Source organism: Grammomys surdaster, unplaced genomic scaffold, assembly GCF_004785775.1.
Source record: "Grammomys surdaster isolate TR1022 unplaced genomic scaffold, NIH_TR_1.0 125888, whole genome shotgun sequence".
Taxonomy (NCBI): Eukaryota; Metazoa; Chordata; class Mammalia; order Rodentia; family Muridae; genus Grammomys; species Grammomys surdaster.
This window is the reverse complement of record NW_021620713.1, coordinates 1,696,245-1,720,312: the sequence shown is the minus strand read 5'-3', so window position 1 is coordinate 1,720,312 and position 24,068 is coordinate 1,696,245. Positions and strand designations below refer to the sequence as shown.

The 24,068-nt window shown below is 38.9% G+C and overlaps 1 protein-coding gene across 4 annotated transcripts in view; it reads right to left on the bottom strand.

Moving 5' to 3' along the window:
* Positions 1–24,068, bottom strand: part of Arhgap15 (Rho GTPase activating protein 15) — a 603,756-nt gene that overhangs the window by 59,656 nt on the left and 520,032 nt on the right. For all 4 annotated transcript variants that reach the window (XM_028752207.1, XM_028752209.1, XM_028752208.1 and 1 more), the window contains exon 13: positions 898–1,003. In XM_028752207.1, the coding sequence (XP_028608040.1) occupies positions 898–1,003 (106 nt within the window). The remainder of the gene's footprint in view (positions 1–897; positions 1,004–24,068) is intronic.

The following is a 24,068-nucleotide window of genomic DNA, read 5'->3' as shown; positions in this document are numbered from 1 at the left end:
GCTTTTTAGAGATTCCAGCCAATGGCATGCCTGCTTTCACATTTGTAGTCTCTTCTCCATTCAGGAGTCAGAGCAATCTTTTTTTTTTTAATTAATCATTCCAATCATTCACATCTCAAATGATATCCCACTTCCAGGTTACTCCCTCCACAACACCTCATCCCACATCTGCCCTCTCCCTCCCTTTTGCCTGTATGAGAGTGTTCCCTCACCCACGCACACTCTCCTGCCCGACCGACCGCTCTAGCATCCCAGAGCCTCAGTTTAGCCTCTTCGGTGGCTCATCCTTGTATTTACAATAGAATCTAGGCCTGTCTCAATCCACAAGGACCCATGTGATAAGACTTCAGTTCCTGGGACCACCTTCCTTACTTAATCGATGCTAGCCTTTTCTGTCTGCTTTCTGCTTTTCATTAGTATCAAGATAATTTGGGCCTCTGGATGTTTATTTTGCCATTTTCCTGGGATACTCCTCTCCAACTGCCTATATGAATAATGCCTTATCAAAGTGAAATTCAGAGACTGTAAGTCATGTCTCTTTGGTCATTGGATTTGGCATATTGTGGAGCTGTAGTTTAACACCTATCTGAATCTCTTCATGCTTATACCATGATATAGATAGCAATGTTGACATGGCCCATAATGGGCCCTGGTAATGGTTCTAAAAGTCAGTCGGCAAACGTTTTCATGTTAAAAAAATAAAAAACCTTCAGAAGTTCTCTTTTTGGTTCTTTTTTCTATCCTGAGTATATTTTCAGGTTCTGAAGGAAACTTGAGATTAGCTCAAAGTAAAGATCTCTGATGGACACACTGGAGAACCTTTGTCTCAGAAATATAAATGTTCCTCATTTAGGTAACATCTATAATACAACATACTAAAAAACTCATATAACTTACTTGGTTAGATGTCTGAAGAGGATTTTCATGGTGTCATGATTTGGAGGAGGGAGACTTTTTACCAGAGACTTCATAGTTTCAATCTTTGCATTGCTGTCTTGTTTTTCTGAAACAAAGTTGAAAAGAATGATTAGAAAAGGCAGAGATTTCACAGGCAGAAGAGAGGGTTTCTGAGGAGAGTTTTGAACTGTAACCTAACAACTAACAGTGCTGATCATTAGTTTCCCTCTCATTTGTGGAGAGCTTTTTCTGTTTTGACTCTAGATTAGACAAAACATCAACCGTGTGACTTCAGTGCAATCTTTCTGTTGAGATTAGATATTAATTTGCCTTTCTAATATTTCCTTTTGCAAGGCACAGAGGTGAATTATGCCTTCCAAGGTGTCTATGTCTTTTAATTCTTGGAAAGAAAGTCCTTGAAGATTTGATCAAGTTAGGAACTGACTCGGGGTGAGCTTTCTGGAATGTCTGGTCGGCTGTGTAATCTCTTTGGTCCACGGGCATTCAGGAGGATGAGAGTTACGTAAATGGCAGTGGGATCAGAGACGGGCTATCTGAAGTGAGAGAAGTTGTGCCAGGAGAGCCACCCAAGGCTGGAGAAGGCAGGGACTCAGCCTGTGGAGGAAACAGAGCCATCAATAGCTCACGTTTACTGGGGCTGATGACAGATTTCTAACCTTCACGATTGTATGAGAGCAAGCACATGTTCTTTCATACCACATGTTGGCAGAAGGACACACAGTGTGGCAATTATAAACTTCCTGCCATTATTGTAGGTATACCACTGTTGGTTTGATTCTCTGGCAAATATTTTTAAAGGAGCAAAAATATATTTTTAATATTTCCTGTGCTTTTACTCTCATATATTTTGTTTTTACCAATAACATAAGGGTATTCAGAATCCGTCAAAATTCAGGAAGCATAATGCTACTTGCATATTTTAAAATAGATAGTTGTTTAAAACTGCATATCCCATAGTCTGCTTCTTTCATGCTCTTCCTGTGGTACATGGACAGGGAATTTAGCCCCTTGGTACAAGTGGATGTACTTTGTACAGAGGGGCCTTCCACTGTAAAGAGGTAGATATCTACCCCTCTTCAGCACTTCCTTCACACTTAATTTGGCGCCTCCCTTGCCAGTATGTTCTCTTTAACTTCCAACATCATTTCCTTGGAGTCCCACAGAACGTTTTGCTTGACTCATGTGTGGGAAAGTGGTACAAGGGATGGACACCACACAGTGTCCATTTTCTTCTTCCTTAGTACGATAATACCACGGTGAACAGGAAGGTAACATGTTTGGTTAAAGGGGTCCCCCCCTTGTCAACCTCCTCTGCTGCTGGGGTGGCCACGTGACCAAATCTGGCCAACGAGAGCCAAAGTTATGTGGGAGCTCTGCAATGATTACGAGCTGGTTTCATTTTGAGGCCTTTTAACCTTTCCTTTTAACATTCCCCCTTTCTACTTCTTTAGAATGCGATGCGAGGCTGTACTGTGAGAGAGCTTGAGAAGGGGAGCTGTCAACGTGGAACATGGGTTAGAAGCCGTGGTTCCGAAGAGCAGTGAGACTCAGGTTTCTCTGACTTATGAAAAGAACCCCTTGCGTACTGAAGTCTTTGCAGATGGGTCACTGATACTAAGGCCAAACAGTTCCTATTAAGATGTCCTTCCAAAAGCCTAATACATAATCTCCTGTTAATAGATACACGGATTTTATATAGTAGGCTAGGAAAGACCTGGGTTTAGAAACTGGCAGGTTTCTTAATGTGATGTTGTAAGAGAAACATTTTATAAGGCATTATAAGAGAATGTACTGGTGAAGACAGTGTTTGGCTAAAGTGGAGTGAAGGCAGTCTTCCTAGTAGTACTCAGCCTAGAAGCTCTGCTTTTCCCCTCTTAAAACCACAAAGGTCTATAAATAATGCCTCCCACAGTCAAAGCTTTCAGAACTGCAATTCTTAGAAGAGTTCCAACAGAATACGGCTTGGACCACACTGCACATAAGGAAACTAAAGGGAAAAGCAAGAGGAAAAGAAAAGCAGCGCTCACATCTCTTCCTGTGGTGACCCCTCTGTCAAGTAGGGTTGGAGGAGACAGGTGCTTCACAGAGCCCTTGTGGATATGAAATTCCACAAAATGGACTCAAGAAAGATGGCAGAGAAGTTGGTCCTAGTTACCTAGACAAAGCTAGCTAGGCCTCTGGATGTCTTGCAGTTCACCTTATACAGTCACATGTGACGATGCATAAGGCACGCCCATTGCACAAATGCCTTTCAACTCCTGCATCTACCTGCATTTTCCTCTGCTGCAGAGTGACTTCTCTTCTGGCAAGTAATAGATTAAATGAAGGAGAAATGAATTAGTGAATGAAAGGTATGTGCATGGGTTAGAATGCATGGATCTTACTTTATATTCTGTAATAGAGTCTAAGTAGCTGTGCTGGCTAGTTTTGTGTAAACTCGAGACAAGCTAGAGTCAGCAGAGAGGAGGGAGCCTCAATTGAGTAAATGCCTCCATAGGATTGGTTATAGGCAAGCCTGTAAAGTATTTTCTTAGTCAGCGATTGATGCGGGAGAGCCTAGCCTGTCGTGGGTGGTGCCATCCCTGGGCTGATGGCCCTGAGTTCTATAAGAAAGCAGACTGTACAACCCACGAGGAGCAAGCCAGTAGGCAGAATCCTTCCAGTGCCTCTGCATCAGCTCCTGCCTTTAGCTTCCTGCCTGGTTTCAGTTCCTGCTCTGACTTTCCTGGATGATGAACTGTGATGCGAAAGCATAAGTCAAATGAACCCTTTCGTCTCCAGTTTGTTTTCACTATTGTGCTTTATTACAGCAATACTCACCTTCACTAGGACATTAGCTATGTGACCATGTTCACATTTCTTATTCGCTTTGACTAGCACCTTAAAGGGTACTTTTCTGGAATAAGCTATGGTAGTCAACATACTTTGCCCAAAGACTAGTGAAACCAAGTACCCTATAAATGCTTACCCTCCACCAAAACATTTTTGAGGCACATTCTGGATTCAGATCACCCACTTAGAGCTCATAGCAACTATTTGCTTGCAGTAATCATTAAAAATGTAGTTATTTTTTTAAGTGTGTGTATGCGCATGTACACGTGCAATACACACACACACATATGGAGAGAGAGAGAGAGAGAGAGAGAGAGAGAGAGAGAGAGAGAGAGAGACATGTGAATATTGGTACTTGCAGAGGGTATCAGGTTAGTGCTGAGAGGTGAATAACTGAGTCATCTCTCCACTCCAAGCTACTAATTTGTGATCTGAGTTGTGGTCACTTGTGAACATGCAACTACCCACCTAGCTAGGCATTAGGTAACACTCTAAACACTTTGAAATTGGTCTGATTGGAGAATAGTTATATACACGGAAGTTTGTAAACTATACTATGGTTTCTGTCTGTAAGAAATGTTTTACATTAAAAATTTTTTAACAGGCTTTTTTCTTTTTCTACTTACACACACACACACACACACACACACACATACATATATTATATACTGGAAGAATCACACAATTGGATAGTTACATAAATATTTGTGGCTATGTATGCTAGACTACAGAAAACTGAAATATGAATGAGGAGTAACTATTTCTCCTAAAAGCATACTACAAACAAAGTTTTTTGAAGGGTTACAGAAAAAAAACAAAATGTTTTCTCATTTAAATCAACCCCACATAAGCCTTTCATGGAACGTAAATAATGTAAACATGTCTAAGTTGGGAAGCGTCTAAAAACACAACTGGATACACCAAAATCGAAAGGACCTCTTTTAAGTCTGGTCTAGAGTCTGTCACATTAGGATCTGAGAGTACCATACGGAAGCCTGGAGTGGTTCCTGTTCTAAGACTCATAACACAGTTTACTAATTGAGCCAGAGGGCTCAAAGACACCACAAGAAGGCCTACAGAGTCAACTCGCCTGGGACCATGGGGCTCACAGACTCTGAACCTCCAACCAAAGAACATGCAGGGGCTGATCTAGACCCCCCACTCCCCATACACATTTGAAGCAGATGTGCAGCTTGGTCTTCATGTGGGTCCCCTAGCAATTGGAATGGATGCTGTCTCTGACTCTGTTTCCTGTCACTGAAGCCCCTTCCCCTACGTGGACTGCCTGGTTCAGTCTCAGTGGGAGAGGATGTGCTTAGTCCTATTGGGGCCAGGTTTCCCAGGGCAAGTAAGCTTCCCCTCCCCTGGAGAAAAGGGAAGGGGAAATGGGAGGAGGGATTTGTAAGGGTGGGACAGGGAGGAGAGAAGGAAATGGGCCTGTGGTAGAAATGTAAAGTGAATAAAAATAAATTTTGAAAAAAAAAAGACATTGTCAACAGTCTTCACTTGATTTGAAGGACACACAAATAACAGGGTTTTTAGCTATTTCTCTATTAGCATGTAATTTCTCTTAGTTATGAAGTACTCAAAATTTGAGGAGACTGTGGTATCACTGACTTCTTCTTTTTAAAGTTAAGGTCAGGGAAAGTAAAGGAACATTTTCCACATGGAGAGTTGAAGACCGCTTAGCTGAACTGTATACTAAGAGTACAACTCTTTTTGGAAATAACTGGCTGTGCTTCTCTCCTTCATCTGCACTGAATTCTATTTTCATTCCAGTGCCACTGAGCTTAAGACCTACTCTGTGAGTGCCACTGAGCTTAAGACCTACTCTATGCTCTTAGTCATCCTGATTTAAGTTCCTCCTATTCAATCAATGCTTCCAGTCTGTGAACTGGGAACCTTCCTCCACTGCACACAAGACATGTTTGCACTAGTTTTTGCCATCCAACACAGATTCTAAACAATTTTTCTGTCAACTCTTGACCTGCTGGCTCCCTTCTTCTTAAACTCCAACAAACTAGAGTTGTTAACCAGCTTCTTCAAATACAATTCTACGCTCCTCGGAGAAGTAATATCTCTTTTACGATGTGAAATAGACTGTAATGTTACGATAAGAATGTGACTTTATATTCACCCTATTAGTGGTTCTTAGGGCACATTTCTTTTTTCAAAATGTGGTTTATCTTGCATTTATCTGCAAGAACTGTCACTACTAAAACACATTTACAACCAAATTCTTTATAGAAAAGAGATAAGATAAAGTTATATGATGATGGAAAGAGTTTGGCATAGTGAAGAATCATGGGCTGGATGACCTCCAGTCTCTTTTCTGGCCTTATCATCCATGGTTTTATTTGTCTTAACTTATTTATAAGTGTGTATTAAGTCACATTTCAAAATACACTCTGTTACATTACATAGGTCCGTGGATAGAAAAGTCTTGATTCTTTCAGTACACAATGCACAGAAGTCTTATTTATCTGATTGTCTATAATTCTTTAAAGCTAGCCGGATCACTGTGTTGGAGTGGTCACTGTACACAGCTCTTCTTCTGAAGTGTGTTCTGGAATGTTAACATATCTGGTATGAAAGCAAGGTAGCTACTGTATGTCAGTCTGTCCTTAGAATATGAAAATTTTCTAATTTCAGTTGAGTTACGCTTATTGCATGGCGGCCATTTTAGAATGTGGTGAGAGGCTGTCCTTGTTTATAGTAATGGGTATCATTGGGTAACATTCCTTCTATATCACAGTCTCCTCTTTGTGGATACAAATCATGTACAATACATTTTTCAACTAGGAAGTTAAATTGAGGATGGGAAATTATGCAAGCTGTAACAATTGTTTGATATTTAAAATAACATACATTTACCTTAGAAAGAGACATGTTAGGGGGAGCTTTAAAGCTCACATACTTCAAACTCATGCTTTTATTTATAAGAGAATTGGTTTGTCCCTGAAGACACTGGCAGAAGAGCTTAGAATGTCTCCTTTGCTTTAAGCTGATGGGTAAATTGCTTAAACAGGAAGCTTCGTAGTATTTACTTTAAAACATAACAAAAAATGTATAGATCACAGGATTTTTATTGAACCAAGTATTTTACACATTCACATATATTAATTGCTCATGAGTTATCTTCATGTGGACAAAAGTTTTTAGATTGCTATCAGCTATGATACAGAGGTGCTTACCCATCAATATTATTTCTAAAAATTATTTTTCCTTATATGTTATCCTTTAGTAATTTCTTTTAAAAAAAACAGACACAAGTTGCAGAATATGATAGATCTGTTCTCATATAACAGGTCAGCTATCAAAGCTTCTTTGTTTAAAATTTATAAGTAGAGTTTATAGAAGCAGAAGCCCCATTGCATCAGAAACAAAGCATGATCGGGGTCCTGAAATTGATCTGCGCTTGACAATTTTTACTTTAGTGAGATTCTGTGCTCCTTACAGAGCCCTCTAGAATCCAGAAAAGCAAGGTCTTATAGTTAATTAAAAGGGAGGCATATTCTCAATGTCTGTAGACACCTGGCAAGTTTAGTTTCAAGTACCAATAAGCTGTGTTAAACAGTTCAACTGGAACTGAATCCATGTTACATATAGGATTGTTTCCTTCTTTGGGGTTGGGGGGGGGGGCTCCTAAAACTAGATTTGGTCACCTGATCTCTACAAGTCACACAGATGTCCTTTTACTGTTTTGCCTGGGAAATGTCAGTGCTTTACCCATTTTAAATGGAGAATACTCTAACCAGTGCATTTCCCAAAGCCTGTGGATTCTCAGCATGGAGAAAGCTGCTCAGTGGCTGCTTTCTAAGAGGCCATTTCTGGTCCAGATGCAGAAGGAAGTAATCAATTAGAGTGATAGCAAGCAAAACTGGCCGGGTAGTTACAGATACTGAAATCACAACTTTTTCTTACTTAAATATAAAAGATGGCATTTCTAAGGTCTATGGGTTGCTTCAGGGAGCACCAAATATCACAGAAGTGAAAATCAGCATGCTCTTAGAAGCACTGCTAATGAGCATCTTAATTTCCTCATCTGCCCCTTTATTTCTCTCTTCAGCAGTCAAGAGTCAGAAATTGTTAAGTAAATTTATCATTTAAATAATTTATGGTGAATTAAACATATACGTATACATACAAATAAAGGAAGCAATACTTAGCAGGGCGAGTGTGTGGCCCATGGCTAATACAAATCTACTCTATCTTTGTCAATTTTTGATCTAGGGAGCCAAGAAAACATAAAACATGTCATGACAGAGGTTTAAATATGACATATTATAACACAGGCACCGGTGAGGTTTATATCTTTCTTCTAACCCAAGAGATTATCCCAGATACTCATTGAAGTACAAAAGCTTTTGAGGTGTTGATTCGCTTGGCCAAAAAATTCAAAGTAAGTCAGAATTTCAAAAATCAATGAGATGAAATTCGATTTAATTTATTTTGGAAGGTCTCCAGAATTATCAGGATTAATTGCTTTTATGTATCTTTAAATACATTCAGGCAAAGTAAAAATATTGTCTTTTCTCCTTGCTGCAATTGTGTTTGTTTTTTTCTGGGAGTTCTGGTATCCTGACCTCACATGGGGAGGAAGTTTGGAGAACACTGACATTTAAGACTGTAAGTTACTTTTAAAGGGTTATTACTTGGTAGGCAACCAATTTTAGGATGATTATGTTTTCTAAAATTCAGCAAACTAAACTGGCATGCATGCATTCGTACGTGCATGGGAAGGCCAGAAGACAATACCTGGTATCATTCATAGGGTTCTGGTCACTATTTTGAGACAAGGTCTCTCATTGATGTAGAGCTAGCCAGTGTGGCTAGGCTGGCTGGTTAGTGGACCCTAGATCTCCATCTCTACATCCCTGGTGTTTGAAGTGTGCCCTAGCATGCTTGGCTTTTCACTTTGTGTGCTGAGCATTGGACTCAGGTCCTTGTGCTTCACAGAGAAAGCTGGATCTTAAACCAAACTTGATCTCCACATTTTGGGGCAATGTCTCTGTTTATCTGGATTGACTGTGGTGGGGTGATGGTGGTGCTGTCTAACACTCCATCAGCAGGTTTTATAGGGAGAGCAGAATTCTACTGTCCTCCCTTAAGTTTTTGTCTTCAAAGTAATTTGGGAGTATCATGGTGGCCAAACACATTTCTGTAACTTACCAATGACACATATTTATTCTTAGGTGGTAATCTGTCCTGAGGGGTGAAACAGCTCACTAGTTTATTCCTTTGGAATTGAGTTCTGTAAAATTTTTCTTTAAATTATGTTTATTTATGAATATCTGGTTTTATAAGTATGTTTAAAAGTCTTAACATTGTGTGTCATTTGATGTGTTTCTCATTGTAAACCAGTAATAGATTCCAAATACTTAAGCAGTTGTTTATATTAATTCTCTTTGTACATTTACATGAGAGTAGAAATACTACTTTTGGGGGTTTGTGTTTTTCACACAAGTTTTCTAACACTCTGGTTCTCTCTATTGGTAGAGAGATTAAATTTACATGGGGTTTAAGACCTCACAGGAGAACAATAGGCTGTATCTGACCATTAAGGTAAACATAATCTAAGAAAACACTTTTCTCTGTTTGGAGTTTAAAGATGATTTTTAGGAAAGGCATATTACATTTTATCTAGAGCACTTGTGTCCCACAAAAGGCCTCTGAAATTGAGAGAGCATTTCAGGTGGAAACTCCCTTGTCAGTTTATTTGACCTGAACAAAATAGCAACACATAGAGCAGAGGACAGTCCTCATTTAAACAAATGGCAAAATCCTAGAAGCAATGGGTTAAAATATCATTTTATGATTCAGCTTCCTCCTCCCCTCCAAACTGGACAACTGTGAAATAGGAAAAACAGGCAACACGTGGCAACTTTAGTCAGCATTTCTGAGCTGGGGATGATAAACACCTCTGCCTGGCCCCAGCATTTATCAGAACTGAGATATTATTACCACATAGAGTCACAGCATGGTTACTGTTATCATCGGAAAAAAAGCGCCAGCTAATCTTAATGGTTTGTAAAGCCGTTACCTGCACTGGTCTGACATTTATCATGATCATTTTACCACATGGGTCCTACATAGCAAAGGTCTTTTATCTGGAAGGGACATCACTATGAATTATTATTTGCAGCTAGGTAGAAAATTGTATGTTGTAGATACCTTTTCTCATTATAAATCACACAGTCACATCCCACCATTTCACCCAGAAAGCTGCTGAGCCCAGGGTTTTCACCATAGCTTGCTTTTCTTTCCTCTTCTCTCTCTTTATAGTTTCTCAAAAAAAACCCAAAACAAAACAAAACAAAAACCCAAACAAACAAACTATGACCTCTCTCTTTTGATTAGACTCTTAAACATAATTTTATGGTAACATTTGTATGCTAACCATACATCTAGATTTAATTAATATTAATAAACACAGGAATTTCTGGAACATTATGTAAAAGAACTACACAGATGTTTTAGGTTGTGTATGACTTTAATGTGACTGGTAGTAAGCCGTCTACTTGTTTTAAATGATCCTTCTCTCAGAACTGGCCAGGTCTTCCTCTGGTCTAAACCTTATCAATAGAATGCTTATTGGTTGATCAGACAAAACTTCATAGGCTCGATGTGAAGTAAAGTACTTACGACACTTCTTATCCCAAATTCTTTGATTGAAAATGGGTTCTCTCAGGGAGTAAAATAGTTTCATTTGGTTAGTTTGGAACCTTGAAAGACTCTGTCTGGTTTGGTAGGTTAGAATGCAGCTGAGGATTTTTCTAAACATGTTGTTCAGAAAGATGCTTAGATTTCGTCTCAAACTACCAATGTCCTAATGAAATGCATGGACACAGAATGTGGAAGAAATTAGACATAAAAGGTCTGATGCTTTTGAACCGCAGGACTGAAATCAGTAAAGTAATGACATTAATCTAACAATGGAAAACTTCAGTGCACAGCCCAAGTTGTTTACCAAGGGGAAAAACAAACAAATCCTCTCTTTTAAAAAGATTGAGGCAACTAATCTTCTGAAAGAGATATTTATATATTTCCTTCTTTCTCAAGTGTCCCATTAGGAATAAACAAGCCAGAAATTCTGCACTTTTATAATGAAGAGGGAGGAGCCTTCTTTACCATTTTGCATTTAGGAAGAAATGTGCAAGAAGAATGTGACAATTTACGCAAATCAAGAATGTTTCAAATGGATCACAAACGGGACTTGGTGGGGTATTTTATACTAGCATGTGAAGCAAGCAGTAAATTTGAAAGAAGGATTTTCTCAATGGTCTAGTTCGAATGTGTGCTTCTCCATTTCTTTGTGTGTTTAAAAGAGGTTTGGATATGGTGTTTAATATTGCTATGGCTCTTCTGCAAATGAGTTCTGGAGAAATATTCACACATGAAGGAAAGCTGGTGTGCCGTACTGCAGACAGCAGCTGGTGGGTACAAATCAACTACCCAGATTCTGAGTCTGGATTGAGCAAAAAAAATTAAACACATATCATCCGAATTAAAAAGCAAAGTCATTTTTATTTTATTATTTTTATTTATTAGTTATTCTAAATTTGTGTAGTCATCAATAGAAGAGCTCTCTCCTTTTGAAAAAGCCCAAAGGCTGAGACAATAGCGACTTCACTGGAGGGCATCATTTTCAGGACCCTGCATCACTTTGCCTGCACTGTCACACTGGTCTCTGGTTCTGGAATCAAATAGATATTCTTTCAGATTTCCTCCAGAGTCATCTGTTTCTGTTTCCGAGAGCAGCTGAGAGATAATACTTTGTTGAATTTGAGGTCCAGGAGAGGCAGCCATTTGTGAAGCCAACCTGTACTTTGGTTGCTCACAAGCAGCTGCCCACAGTTTGGTCCAATCTTCTAAAATTTCATTGTAAAATGGTGGCCTAATACTTCACAACGTACTGCCTTGCAACTTAATGAAAGACTAGCAAGCAACCAACACTCTCCCCTTTATTCTTTTATACGTCAGGATGATGCTTTTGTTTGAATTTACCACCATCTTGCCGTCGGAGCACACACACCCCCACCCCCGCAACCTGGGAGCGTTTACAATAATTAGTGAGGGGCTACGCTGCTTGGAATCTGCCCCCTTTCTGGGGAGCTGGGTGAATTGTTGAGTGCTAATGAAAGTCAGAGACTTCTAGCGGTGGTGGAGCCAGGCACCGCTCAGCAGACTGTGAGCTTCCCACTGTGCGGCAGTGCACGCTTCCTGCTGTTATGTTTACCATAGTTTTAATGTCTGTAAAAAAAATTCCTGATGCAACCGAATTATGCTGTGCCCTTTTGTTTATACAAAGCTACCCTTCTTGGCCACTCGCTGCCCCTGTTTTAACAGATTCTGGTTGTGCTGCCCCTGTCTATTACAGAAAGTGCCCTCCTCAGTTTTGTGGTCTTCTTACCACTACAGTTCTTACAAGAGCCCAGCTGATTTGCAGCCTGCCATGCAAAGTCTATACAGAAGTTTTGGAGGAACACACACACACACACACCGATTGTGAGGCACCTAGTACAGCCATCTTCCTTTGCTGCTCTGAAATTAGTGCTAAAGCATCAAACTAAGTCATCTGGTATTGGCAGTTGTAGCTTAAGACGCAAATGATTTTGGTGAAATGTTCCGTGTCTTTAAAGAATCCTCTCAAAAGCACCCAAACTCACTGGAAACTAAGTAATGTGCTTTAAGATGAAAATAAGTCCAAGGCCACTGGGATTGTCCTCACCTTTAAATAAAAAGGCTATCTCAAAGATGGCCATCCCCTTATATTGCAAATTGAGTTTACCAAGTGTGATGTACAAGGAAGTTTTTAATGAGGATTCATATAACTTTTTCAATCCGTTCATTCCCAAGACTCAAAAGGAGGATGTACCCCTTTCCATTAAATAGTGGAGGTGTGGAATTCATAGCACCCCCCCCAAAAAAAAACCAACAACAACAACAACAACAACAACAACAAAAAACCAGCACTGGAGAAAGTTTAACTTTAATGTATCAAACTCCAGGTGCCAGAGTTTGAGGGAAATAACCAATAATAGCCATTTTTAACATATTTGATGGGACTGATTATGCAATGTGCAACTCTAAATGGCTTATAGCACATTGTAGCATGGTTCCATCCCATTGGCTACAGTGGGGAGCAGGCAGATGGATGACAGTGACAGGGAGTGAAGTGCTTTTGCTTAGCCGTGCGTTAAGATGCCATCCAGAAGCTCTGTGCACTGCAGACACTTCATTAGGATGCCAGGATAATGGTAAACTACCACTCAGAGTGACACCCCATTTCCCGCTTACTGAGCGCTCCAACCTCGGCAGATGTCAACAATCTCGCAATGCTGAGGAGCAGACCTAACTTTCCAGCCACTTTGACTCCAATTTTTCCCTTCTAACAGGGCCATACATTATGTGCAATATGTAACGGCAAACACCTCGCCGACAACAAAACCTGTCCAGTTCATTAGAGCTGAGTGCTGTCCTGCGTGGTGGTCTTCGCTCTCGGAGAGGAGGGGAGGGGAACTGGGGTGAGCATGCGTCCGTTTGCTATCATCTCACCTCCAAAATTCTTGCAGTAATCCAATTTGCTGCTGATGAACTCAGTGTTAACTGTGTGGTGAGCTCTGATTATAAATGGTTACTTTTTCGATCAGGAGAGAGGTGACTGTTTCTTTTAATTAGTCCCCATTCCAATGGAGTGTGGTTTTAGAACTCTTTTGTTAAAAATTTAGACTCCCTTTCAGCATGGTTATTACTTGTCTGCCAAGAAAAGGCTGAGTGAAGCATCTGGGTGGTATTTCCTCTGCAATGTATAACTTGAGGCCATTCGCACACCTCCTTTCCAGGGATCCAAGCCAAGAGGAACTTTTCTCTATGATGTAAATCCTACTAGTTTTTTTTTTCTTTTTTTTTCTTTTTATAATAAAGAACTAAGGTGTGTTTTAGATGAGTGAAAGAAAAAAAATCTCCCAAATGGAAAAATAAAAATCTGAAAGCCATCATTTTAATAAAGTGACAGATTCACACTTTGTGATCTAAAGTAACCTCTTAGAAGCTCAAAGGGGTAAACTCTTGGCTAAAATGGCTACAATGTGCCATGCTTGCTTGCTCTCAGGAGGATCTTCTAGGTAAAAGCACACAGTGTGAAGGAGAAGCCCACAGCACAGGCCACAGCTGAGAAGCTGAATGTCAACTTCCATTGTGATAGCCTCCGTGAGGAACTGACACGAAGGATGACTTTTGGTTTGAAATAGCACCTGGCTAGCACACCTAAACCTCCTCTTGGGACTTGCCACTGAAGATGCTCAGAAACAAACTTGACCTCTCAAAGTAAGTCAAACAGAGACTGACAGTCAGTACCATCATAGAACTTAAGACCAGTTTATGGGAAGACATGTGAGATCTGGGAAGTGCTGGTGTTGGACCACCTGGGCCTGTGACTAGTTCAGTAGAGTCCAGGATGCAGGCAGAAGCTTTCCAAATGTCTTATTTTATATCTAAAGCCTCAGAAGTACGATAATCAGAAGGATCATTTATGTAATCTCTTCCTCATTCAGATAACTGTATTTGTTATTATTTTTCTTTTGTCCCCTTCATATCTGCTGCTTTCCCTTTGAACTACAGAACAGTTTTTTGATTTACCTGGGGTAATTCAGAGATAGCAATGTCTATGAAATACTCATGACACTGTAGGAGGAAGATGGAGAGGTCACACCTTCTTAACAGCACACACTATCACAGATATTGTCCCTTACAAGGGACATAGGGTAGAAACTGGGAGGAGACTTACAAAATACTGCTAGAGATCAATTCTTGGAATTCAAAGGATGCAAACACTTCATCTTTGAGAGTCCTAGATCATCACTGGGGATAGTGGGACTCTCTGAGAGTTCTGAGAACCAGGACCTTGACTCTATCACTTGAATCACCAAGACAAAAGTTCCAGACTAGAATAGAAGTAGGAGATTAAAGAAAACATACATAACGTGCTGGATCCAGTTCTGCCTCTGAGATTAACTTAGTCCTCAACATAAAAAAACAGTAGTTCGGATAAAAGGAGAGTGTCCAGAGAAGCTTAGAAATTTCACAATGACCACAAGACAATTAGGTAATTCAGTATCCATTGGATTTTATGAATGTGATGCACTGAAAATTGACAGATATAAGGAGGAAATGAATATGATATAATAAAATGATGCTGAAAGCTGAGGAAGGACCAAGGGTTAAGTAAAAGTTAAATCCCATTAAAGGCCACATTGTTACTATAGAAAATTAAGTCAGTGATGTGGACCACAAACCGGAGAAGTTTCCTAGAATTTGGAAACATACACAGCAGTGAACAAGAGATGTTGGATGTCAGAGAGCTAGTTGATTTTTATGTATATAAATGCTCTGGAAAAATCGTAACACTTGAAAGACTAACAGAAATCTAAGTGTCACGATCAAAGGTGAATTAAAGAAAACACCAGTGGATAATGAAAAAAAAACCCTTTTGTCAGTATTAAAGGAGACAGGTTCCAACACAATATAGCTGATAACTGCATAGATACGCTATTGAGGAATATTTTGGTAAGACTTTTTAATGATAAGTGTAAAGCATTTTCTTACAAGCTTTGAACTCAAAACAGGACTAAATAAATAAACTCACAGGCTTAGCTAAGACTTTCCTCACCAAATCCAACAAAACAAAACAAAACAAAACAAAACAGAACACCAATAAAAACCAAGATAAAAACCAAAACAATATCTAATGAGTTTAAAGGGGAAATTTTGTGTACCCCAAATTATCTACATACTCAAAATTGTCATTTGTTTGCTAAGTCATTAGAAGGACATTCTCATCAATGTCAGATGGGTAATACCACATCTTTCTTGAAAGTGAACTTGAAACTTATTTGTCTGCCCACTGTAGGGTCTGAATTTATATCTCAAGAACAGAGTCCTTACAGGGAAAACTAAGCATCTGATTGGTTTGGATCCCAAACCCAGGAAACCATTTGCATTACTGCTCTTTGACTTCTGTTTTGCTGAGGTACCAGGAATGTTTGTCAGTTTCTGCAACAGCAGTTTAGGTGAAGATGCAGGAGATCTGCGGCAATCTTTCAAAACAATGACCTGTGTTGTTCAGTCTGGAGTTTAGTAAGAAACTTCTACTGAGACATTGTGGTGGAAAGAGACTGCATCTGCTTTCTCTTCCTCTGGTAAAACAAAGCTGTACAGAGAGAGCAGCAGCATGCTGACATCTGTTGCTAAGAATTCCTGGTAAGGGTGTATTCCTATAACAATTGATTTGAAGAAATGTAGTGAGAAAGTTGTTAAAGTCATAAAGGTGAAAAGATGATGAAACAGTAGGCATTATGTTGGAATTTTGTATATCACATAGACTTTGAAATTATGTTTATCCTTAACACAAGTGTAGTGTGAATAGGTCAGAAGGAAATACCTCTAAATTAGCATAAAATTTGGAGTCATTTTATACTCTCTATGTTTTAAGTAGACTTTAAGTTCATTTTAATTGCCTTTTTAAAATCTGTAAAAAAATCAATTTAAGATGAATTTGTGCAAGACTTTAGGTACAATATAATTATAACTCATCCAAACATGTAAGTAGACAGTTTGGAAAGAAATATACTCATATATTAGTTGGGATAAATAATATGTATTTCCCTATTTTTATGGCAGTATGGGTTTATGACAATAAAATTAAGGCTTATTGTTTGTAATATGAGAATATTTGGTTTAGTTGGTTTTGCAGAAAAGTTAACTCCTTACATAGGTCAAACTAGGTTTAGAAAAAATCACATGCCTTTTTTCTAAGACATTCCTTTAGGTACTGGTGGTGCTGTTGACCTTTTTGTGACTGTGTTCCAGAATCGAGTAGAACCTACTTGTATTGCTCATTTTTTTTCTCCTGGCTGAGTATATTGGGTGGAGAGGCTTTTGTTGAGCAAGTGCAGAAAACAGGAAACCCAGAGGACAGTATGTTTGCAATCTGAAGGGGCAAGGACCCTGCACTGTGTTGTGTGAACATATATTCCAGTTTTATACTCTAATTTCTAGTTCTTCCTCAATCATCTCAGTTTTTAGGGTGTTCTATTGTCTACTGGACTGCACCTTAGAATAGTGGAATATGAAACATACAAGCCATGTACACACAACACCACTGCACAGAAGCAAAGCTGTTGGTATATTGCCAAGTTGAAAACAAAATAGGCAGCTGCTTCCTTGTTCACAAGCACCCAATTCACCACCATCCAGCCTCGATTTCTCTTCTCTTTGGAAAACATTTCTATTAAGGTTCTTTTTACTTGTAAAATTAAAAATGAGATAGTTATTCAGCTAATGCACATACTTAAACCTCAATTTGCCTCAGTTTTCTGAACACGATAGATACCCAATTAGTATTCACTGATCAAATTAGCCAGGTAATTAATTGATTTCGTTGTCTATTGGATGTCACACACAAGCAGTGAGCAGAGAAACGCTTTAGTAACTGGTAGCCAGCTCTTATGTACACTAAGAGATACAAGGATCTGAAAGTCAAATCTTAGAATGTAGAAGTTGTTGGATGGACAATAAATATTTGATTAGATGTTGGTCAAAACTGATGTTTATTTTGCATGGGGCACTAGTTTGCTGGACTCGGGCCCCACTATAGCTGACATGCTTAAGGGAGCCCCCTGTTGGTTAACCATAGAAATACATTCTGAGTCTTCACTTCCATGGCTAAAAGAGATTTGGAACAGAAGCAATATAAGCGCCCACATCTGATGAACGTAGGTTCCTAAGAACTTTTCTGTTTCTCAAAAATAGCCTAAAATTCTCTGTGCTAAAGGGTATAAAAAGACAATACTGATTTCCAACAAATAGCTGTAAATGCAAGCAATCCAGAAATGTTCTAAGCAGGAGTGAACCAAGTTGGTGCATATGACAGTGGGATATTTTAGAGAGGGAAACTGGTCAGTGCTGTGACATCTTGCAAAGGCTCTTCTCCTAAAACCAATTTTTGGCTGAATTAAGAAAGAAAATATAATTATGTTTTTTGTTTTGTTTTAGATAATCCAGCCACAGCCCTCTTCCCTGCTAGATATATTCTAGGACTTCAGGAAAAAAAAAATGGTAAAGGGATGCAAATGTTTTCCCTTTCCAGCAACATATTTTCCAGAAAAAGTAAACACTCGGTCCTCAGGGAGATTCAACGTGAAGACTGTTTATTCCATCATTTGAATAGGACGAGACCTGGCCTTTGACTTGAACCACTACCAAATTTCAGACTGTGAGGAAATTGTTCTACATTTCCTGACAAATTGAGTTAAGCAGACATTAAGTGGGCTTTAAGAAAACAAATGGCCATCTTTATCACAGGTGGACACTGATGGCTTAATGGGGCCTGGGCTGATTGTATCACTTCTAATGGCTTGCCGGGAAGCATTAGGGTTTTTGCATAAAGAACTGGCATTGCGAAGCCGGCTAACACAGACCTGTCAAGCGCTCTGTATCCCTTTGTGCACGGAAGCAGATGTTTGTATGTATACTATGAACTGGCATTAGAGCAAGCGACAGATGCCTGTCTGAATGCCAGGTCTGTGAATCTTTACAGCAGGAGCATGTTCTGAGGAGGTGCAGCCCTGCCCTCTATCATAGGTAATTCCTAGCGGGACTTGCTAAATCCCGGCTCCGTTTTCATTATTTGGCTTTCCGAGCAATTGGATGAATGTGTCTATCCTGAAAATGTAAGATGAGAGCTCTACCGAATTCTTGCAGATTTGCAAATAGCTCAGCTGTGTTTTGAACTTGGACTTTGCAGGCAGAGCTTTTGCACTGCAATCGCAAACCGACTTACTCAGAGGAGCGGGTGGCATTACAGCACTCTAATTAAAACTTACTTCAGTGTTTCTCTGCCAGGCTCCCCCCTGTATCTCGCTAGATTCCCACCCCAGTTCTCAAAGAAATGCGATTTGAGTTCAGAGGTTTTCCTATTCTGTAACGATCAAAACTTATACTCTGGTTGTCTGTCAACAATAGAAACAGGTAGCATGCCGTCCGTTAAACAAACACAGTGCCCCCCTCACTTTTATTTGACATTTTATTTGGCTGTGACAAATGAGCAGCAGTTGGATTATAACATAATTTGTCTTGTCTTTATTACCAGCACAAAGGACACCATTCATTAATTATTCTGCCGTTGCAGCTTAACACTGACTGGAAAGGTCCCTCTTCGGACAGATGGCGGGGCCGATGTTATTTATATCAATCAGCCAAAATCCTCAACAAGGATTACTGTTCCTGAGACTACAATGATTTATTTCTTTTTACCTCACCCTCCCTCAACCCCTTCTGCTTTCAGAAATTTCTCTATAAAAACGAAATTTGATGGGAATCTTAAAGCAAAGCCATATTTAACCTGTTAGCTTGCAAAACAACATGCATGCTACATCAGTTTAACTGCGTGACATTAGCTGCATATTTTTAAAACTGCTTAGGGTTTTTGATCTTTCATTCCACAGTAAAAGATTAAGGGAAGGTCTCAGGGCAGCAAGTTCAGAAGTTTGCCTCTTGTGTGACACTGTATTGCAGTGGCCCATGGGACCCTACAACCCTAATAAGGATATTGAGTTGTCAAGACTTTTTTTTTTTTTTTGTCTCTGTTGAGATGAGATGATCCGTCTCATTTCTTCCCATCCAGATTGAGCAGATTTTCTATAAGATCAGCTGAGGTTTTTGACCAACGTAAAAGTAATAACTAAAACAAGCAAAAAGGCAGAAACATTATCATCCTCTTTGAACTGAGGTCAAGCCGAAGAAAGGGAAGGGTACCTTTTGATTTCTCTTCAGTGAATACCTTTGTTTAGCACCCAGAGGTGGTAGCTAGGGAGGGAGGGAGGCAGTGGTTTACCTTGCTTGTTTGGGGTTGATAACGATTCTGTCTAATATGATCACATATTAATAAAAGGCCAGACTGAATGCAGAGGTGTGACATTCTTCTACCTATTTTCCAATAGTGTTTCTGAGATGTGAGTGCTTCTGAAAATCTTTTGAGAGGTGCACGTGCACAAGAACATAAGGACTGTGGGAGCTGACCCACAGAAAGTTCTTTTCAAAGTTCTTGAGGAATATAATAAAGAAAATAATGCAGAAAGTTTTTTTTTTGTCTTCAAAATTATTGGTATAACCTTGCTCTCCGGATTAGTTTGCAAATATTAAAAGTCCCATCAAGACAAATATCAGCAACATGCAAATACCCTTGCAGGTTGTGATTAAGATTTTAAATGTATCCTTTTGCTTTTAGTTAATGAAAAACAAAGTCTTCGAGGATCTAAGTTGTAATTTATTAAACATGAAAGGCTCCTTGATGAAATATAGAAATGAGATATATTTTGCATTTCAAAGATTTAAGCTGACAACTTACTTGCATGCAAATAAGAGCAAGATTTGTAAAAATATTTGAAAAGAAATTATTCCTGAATGTACTTATTACAATAATGTGCCATGTAGATAAGAGAAACACACAGCATTAAAAGACATTCATTTCTCCAAAGTCTTAAAATTAGCTTCTTCCTGCCATTGTGTATTAATGTTCTTCTTCAGGAATGCAGCATATTAAAGAACTGAACAGAATTAGTAATAAATTTGTTAATTACAAATTTAAGCAACACAACTGTGTTGTTTTCCCAATATGTTTTTTTTCAAAAGCAGAATTGCTAATGCATTTTAATCATTTATGTATAAACATTTGAGGATAAAATATTCTGAAGTTTATCAATTTCAAGAGCTGTTTATTTGCTAGCAAAATAGGCCATGTTATACAACATATATCTTATCATTTCTGCTCATCAAATCCCCATTTGCTGAATGCAAATTTCCCTGGTCTAAGTGCTCTTGCACCTCAATTTAAATGAATAATAGGATTGACTCTATTAAAATCAGTTTAAGGTTGCCATGGGTGACATATCAGTAGGGTTAAAATGAGAAACAGAGGTCATGGAATCAGTCCTTACAACCTGTTTTTTATCATAATGAAGCATATGTAAAACTAAACGAAGGCTTAAATAACAATATGTCACTTAGGCAGTAGTTTGTAGGTCTTCTAAAACAATTTTTTTAAAAAAATAATCACAGCGTATTTCCAATAAAATAAATGTAAGAAATTACAGTGCCATCCATAAACCCAGGAATGTATTCAGTTGCCATTGCATTGAAAATGAAGAAGTAAGTTTTTATATTGTTATCTAACACTGACAGATTATAGATTTATAGAAATAATAGAACTGCCCCCAGAAGGAGAAGTAGCTATTATTGCAGCAATCTCCCCTTACAAAGATCCAGCTAGGTGCTATTATCAAATTGACACAGCATGTTGGAAGGACATTCAAACCCTTTACTTGAGGAAATTTTGTGTCCCGCCCCAACTGACGAGGTTTAGGGGATTATTCACAGAGTAATCAGCAAATACCACAATACCAGGAAAGAGCTGGGTAGGAATCCAGAGTTGTATATGGATTACATAAATTCAGGCCCTGAAGAGGGAATGAGTATGTGTTTGAGCACGCTGGGATATACAAATATACAAGTACATGCATATATATACATACACACATATGTAGGTTCGTATGCATGCATATGAGCATGTTCATGGGCATATGTGATTGTGGTTTTGAGTCTTGATATTTATAAAGTCAATCCCATTTCTTATACTTACAGTCACATCCTTAATGCTGATTTTATATTATTTATGATTCTCATTTGGATTTCACAGTGTCACATTTTTGTTACAAGTGTCATATTTCCTATCCTTTTTTTAAAAAAAGCCTTGCAATAAAAGGGGGAAAATCTTATTTGCTAAGGTTACAGTGTTAGTTTAATTTTCATAGAAGCGGTAGAATATTTTGAAGTGAGTAACATTTACCAAGTCATTAGTTTTATGCAAACTAGGAAGGAAGATGAAAGAAAAAAAATATCAATTATTTATAGATTGTTAAAATGTATCTTAGTGCACTGCTACTGTATAGAAATGACAATTAGCCAAACTTACCTTCTTTAATTAATAATGCATACATTATGCTCTTTGGGCAGCTAATCACCAGCTCTACAAATTTGTTTGACACTGTTGAAGATACCTAGCACATGAGCTAAAAAAGGAACAATGCTTTGCCAGCTGCAGCCAACTCTCAGCATTCTAGAAAATGCTTAAATGCTGTAGCAGTTCCGAGGAGCAAAATGGCGGTCCTTTTTGCTGCTTGACACAGTGAAGATGGCCCCAACTTACAGAGTGCTGTCTGCCATTGCTTCCTCATCAGAGAACGCTCACGAGCAGAGAATTTGCTTCTAGTGGAAACTCTCTAGATCCTGCATCTGTTTTCACAATTTTAGGGTGAACAGTTACTGTGGGAAACTGGTCTTGTTGTTTACTAGTTACATTTACCCCATTCTCTTAAGTAAAATAGGAACATATGATTGGATACAAGGACCCTATCTGAAACCTGAACTCTCATGGATAAATTGGTGTGAATGGTCACTGTGCTCACCACAGAAAATTCTGATCAAACCTATGATGGCAAGATTGTGTTGTCATGTGCCTGTCAAAATGTACTTTAAATAGAACAGTAAAATAAAAACAAAAAGAAATATAAAAATATAATGTAACAACTGCCAAGATGGTTTAGGGAGAAAGGGCATTTGCATCCATTCTGATGGTCTAAATTTGACCCACATGGTAGAATGAGCAGACTTTTTCCTGCAAGCAGTCCTATTTGTCCTACACATGTGCCATGCTGTAGCACACATTCACACACACACACACACACACACACACACTATCAGAAACATCTATCTCTAAGATGTTTAGAGATGAACAGGAAAGTCCAGAAGAACTGTAAAAACAGCCTATAATTTCATTTTTTTGGAAGATCACAAACCCAGTTTTTTATTCTGCTGATAAATCTGAAGGTGATGGCAGCTACTGGGAAGCCTGTAAGAGTTGCATACACACTACTAAATAAACGTGAAGAACGGGGCGTCTTATATATCAGTGGCCACTAAAGCACAAGGTCATATTCTGATGTATTCTTGAATGGTCAGTGGTCCAGCTGACACTCGGGCCAGGTAGCCAGTTGAGTGTTATTGATTTCATCACACACACACACACACACACACACACACACACACACACACCATCATGAGGTAGCAGCTTGTGGCGTTTGGAAGGAGGAATGAGCCTGGTGCCGCTTCCTCCCATATGGTGTCTCACAGGCGCCACTTCCCATTTGCTCCCTGAAAAGGTGTGCCTTTTCAGGGGATAATGCCAAGCGTTCTTTGTGCTATGGTGTCTTTGCATTGAAAGGTGATGTGTCTGGCACATTTGGCAGGCTGCTGTAAAGAGGTTTAGAATTTTCCACTGACTTTGGCTATAATTTGACAGAATAATACTGTACCTGTCCAAAGCTGGTAATGTGAGTTTAGGATTGGGGTTGGGAAGCAAAGTGGGGAAAAATCTTTTTTATTGATATTGCTCATTACTGTACTTTGTAAAAGAATTCATTTTGTTGCTTTAAAAAATGTTATACTGACAAGAAAATCTGGCACCTAAGCAGGCTTATCACTGTGAGTAAATTCTGAATGAGAGCCTTGACATGTGGGTATAGTAAAAGTAGAACATATCTTTCTTGTTCAACCCCTCCTCTCTTTCGGTTGCTTTAAATGAAATGCAAAATAAGAGGCAGAGTAAGTGGGAGGGGCAGAGAAGGCTGAGAGAAGAGGCGTTCTCTACATGGGAACGGAAGAAAAGCTACGTTTTCATCATGAACACTGGGGCTCTCCCACCCACCAAATCTAGGAAGCTCGGATTCTGTTAGTCTTTTGTGAAAGATTGCTCTCATTTATTCAACTCTTGCCACATGGCTTAGTATCATAACCACCAGAGTTCCTAGAGATTGTAGAAATCCGCTTTGTATCTATGGAAATAGCAAGCTGCAATTCAGGCTATAATTGCTGTGACTTTTCCACATTACCGTATAAAAGTGCTGTGTTTACTAATGTTGGTCATCCTTCAATTCTCTGTTTTGCCCTGGTTACTTGTCAAGACATAGGATACATCTCGGATATTCGGTGTCACCAAGAAATATAGTGTGTGAATTCCCCCCCCCCATGTTTTGTTTGTTGTATAAGCAATAATTTATGTGCAATAATTTATGGAAATTCTTGGAATTATAGATATTAAATCAATGCCAAAAGATTTAACTACCCCTCCATGGCAAATTGTCTTTAAACACTAGCCTTTCTTTCTTTCTTTCTTTCTTTCTTTCTTTCTTTCTTTCTTTCTT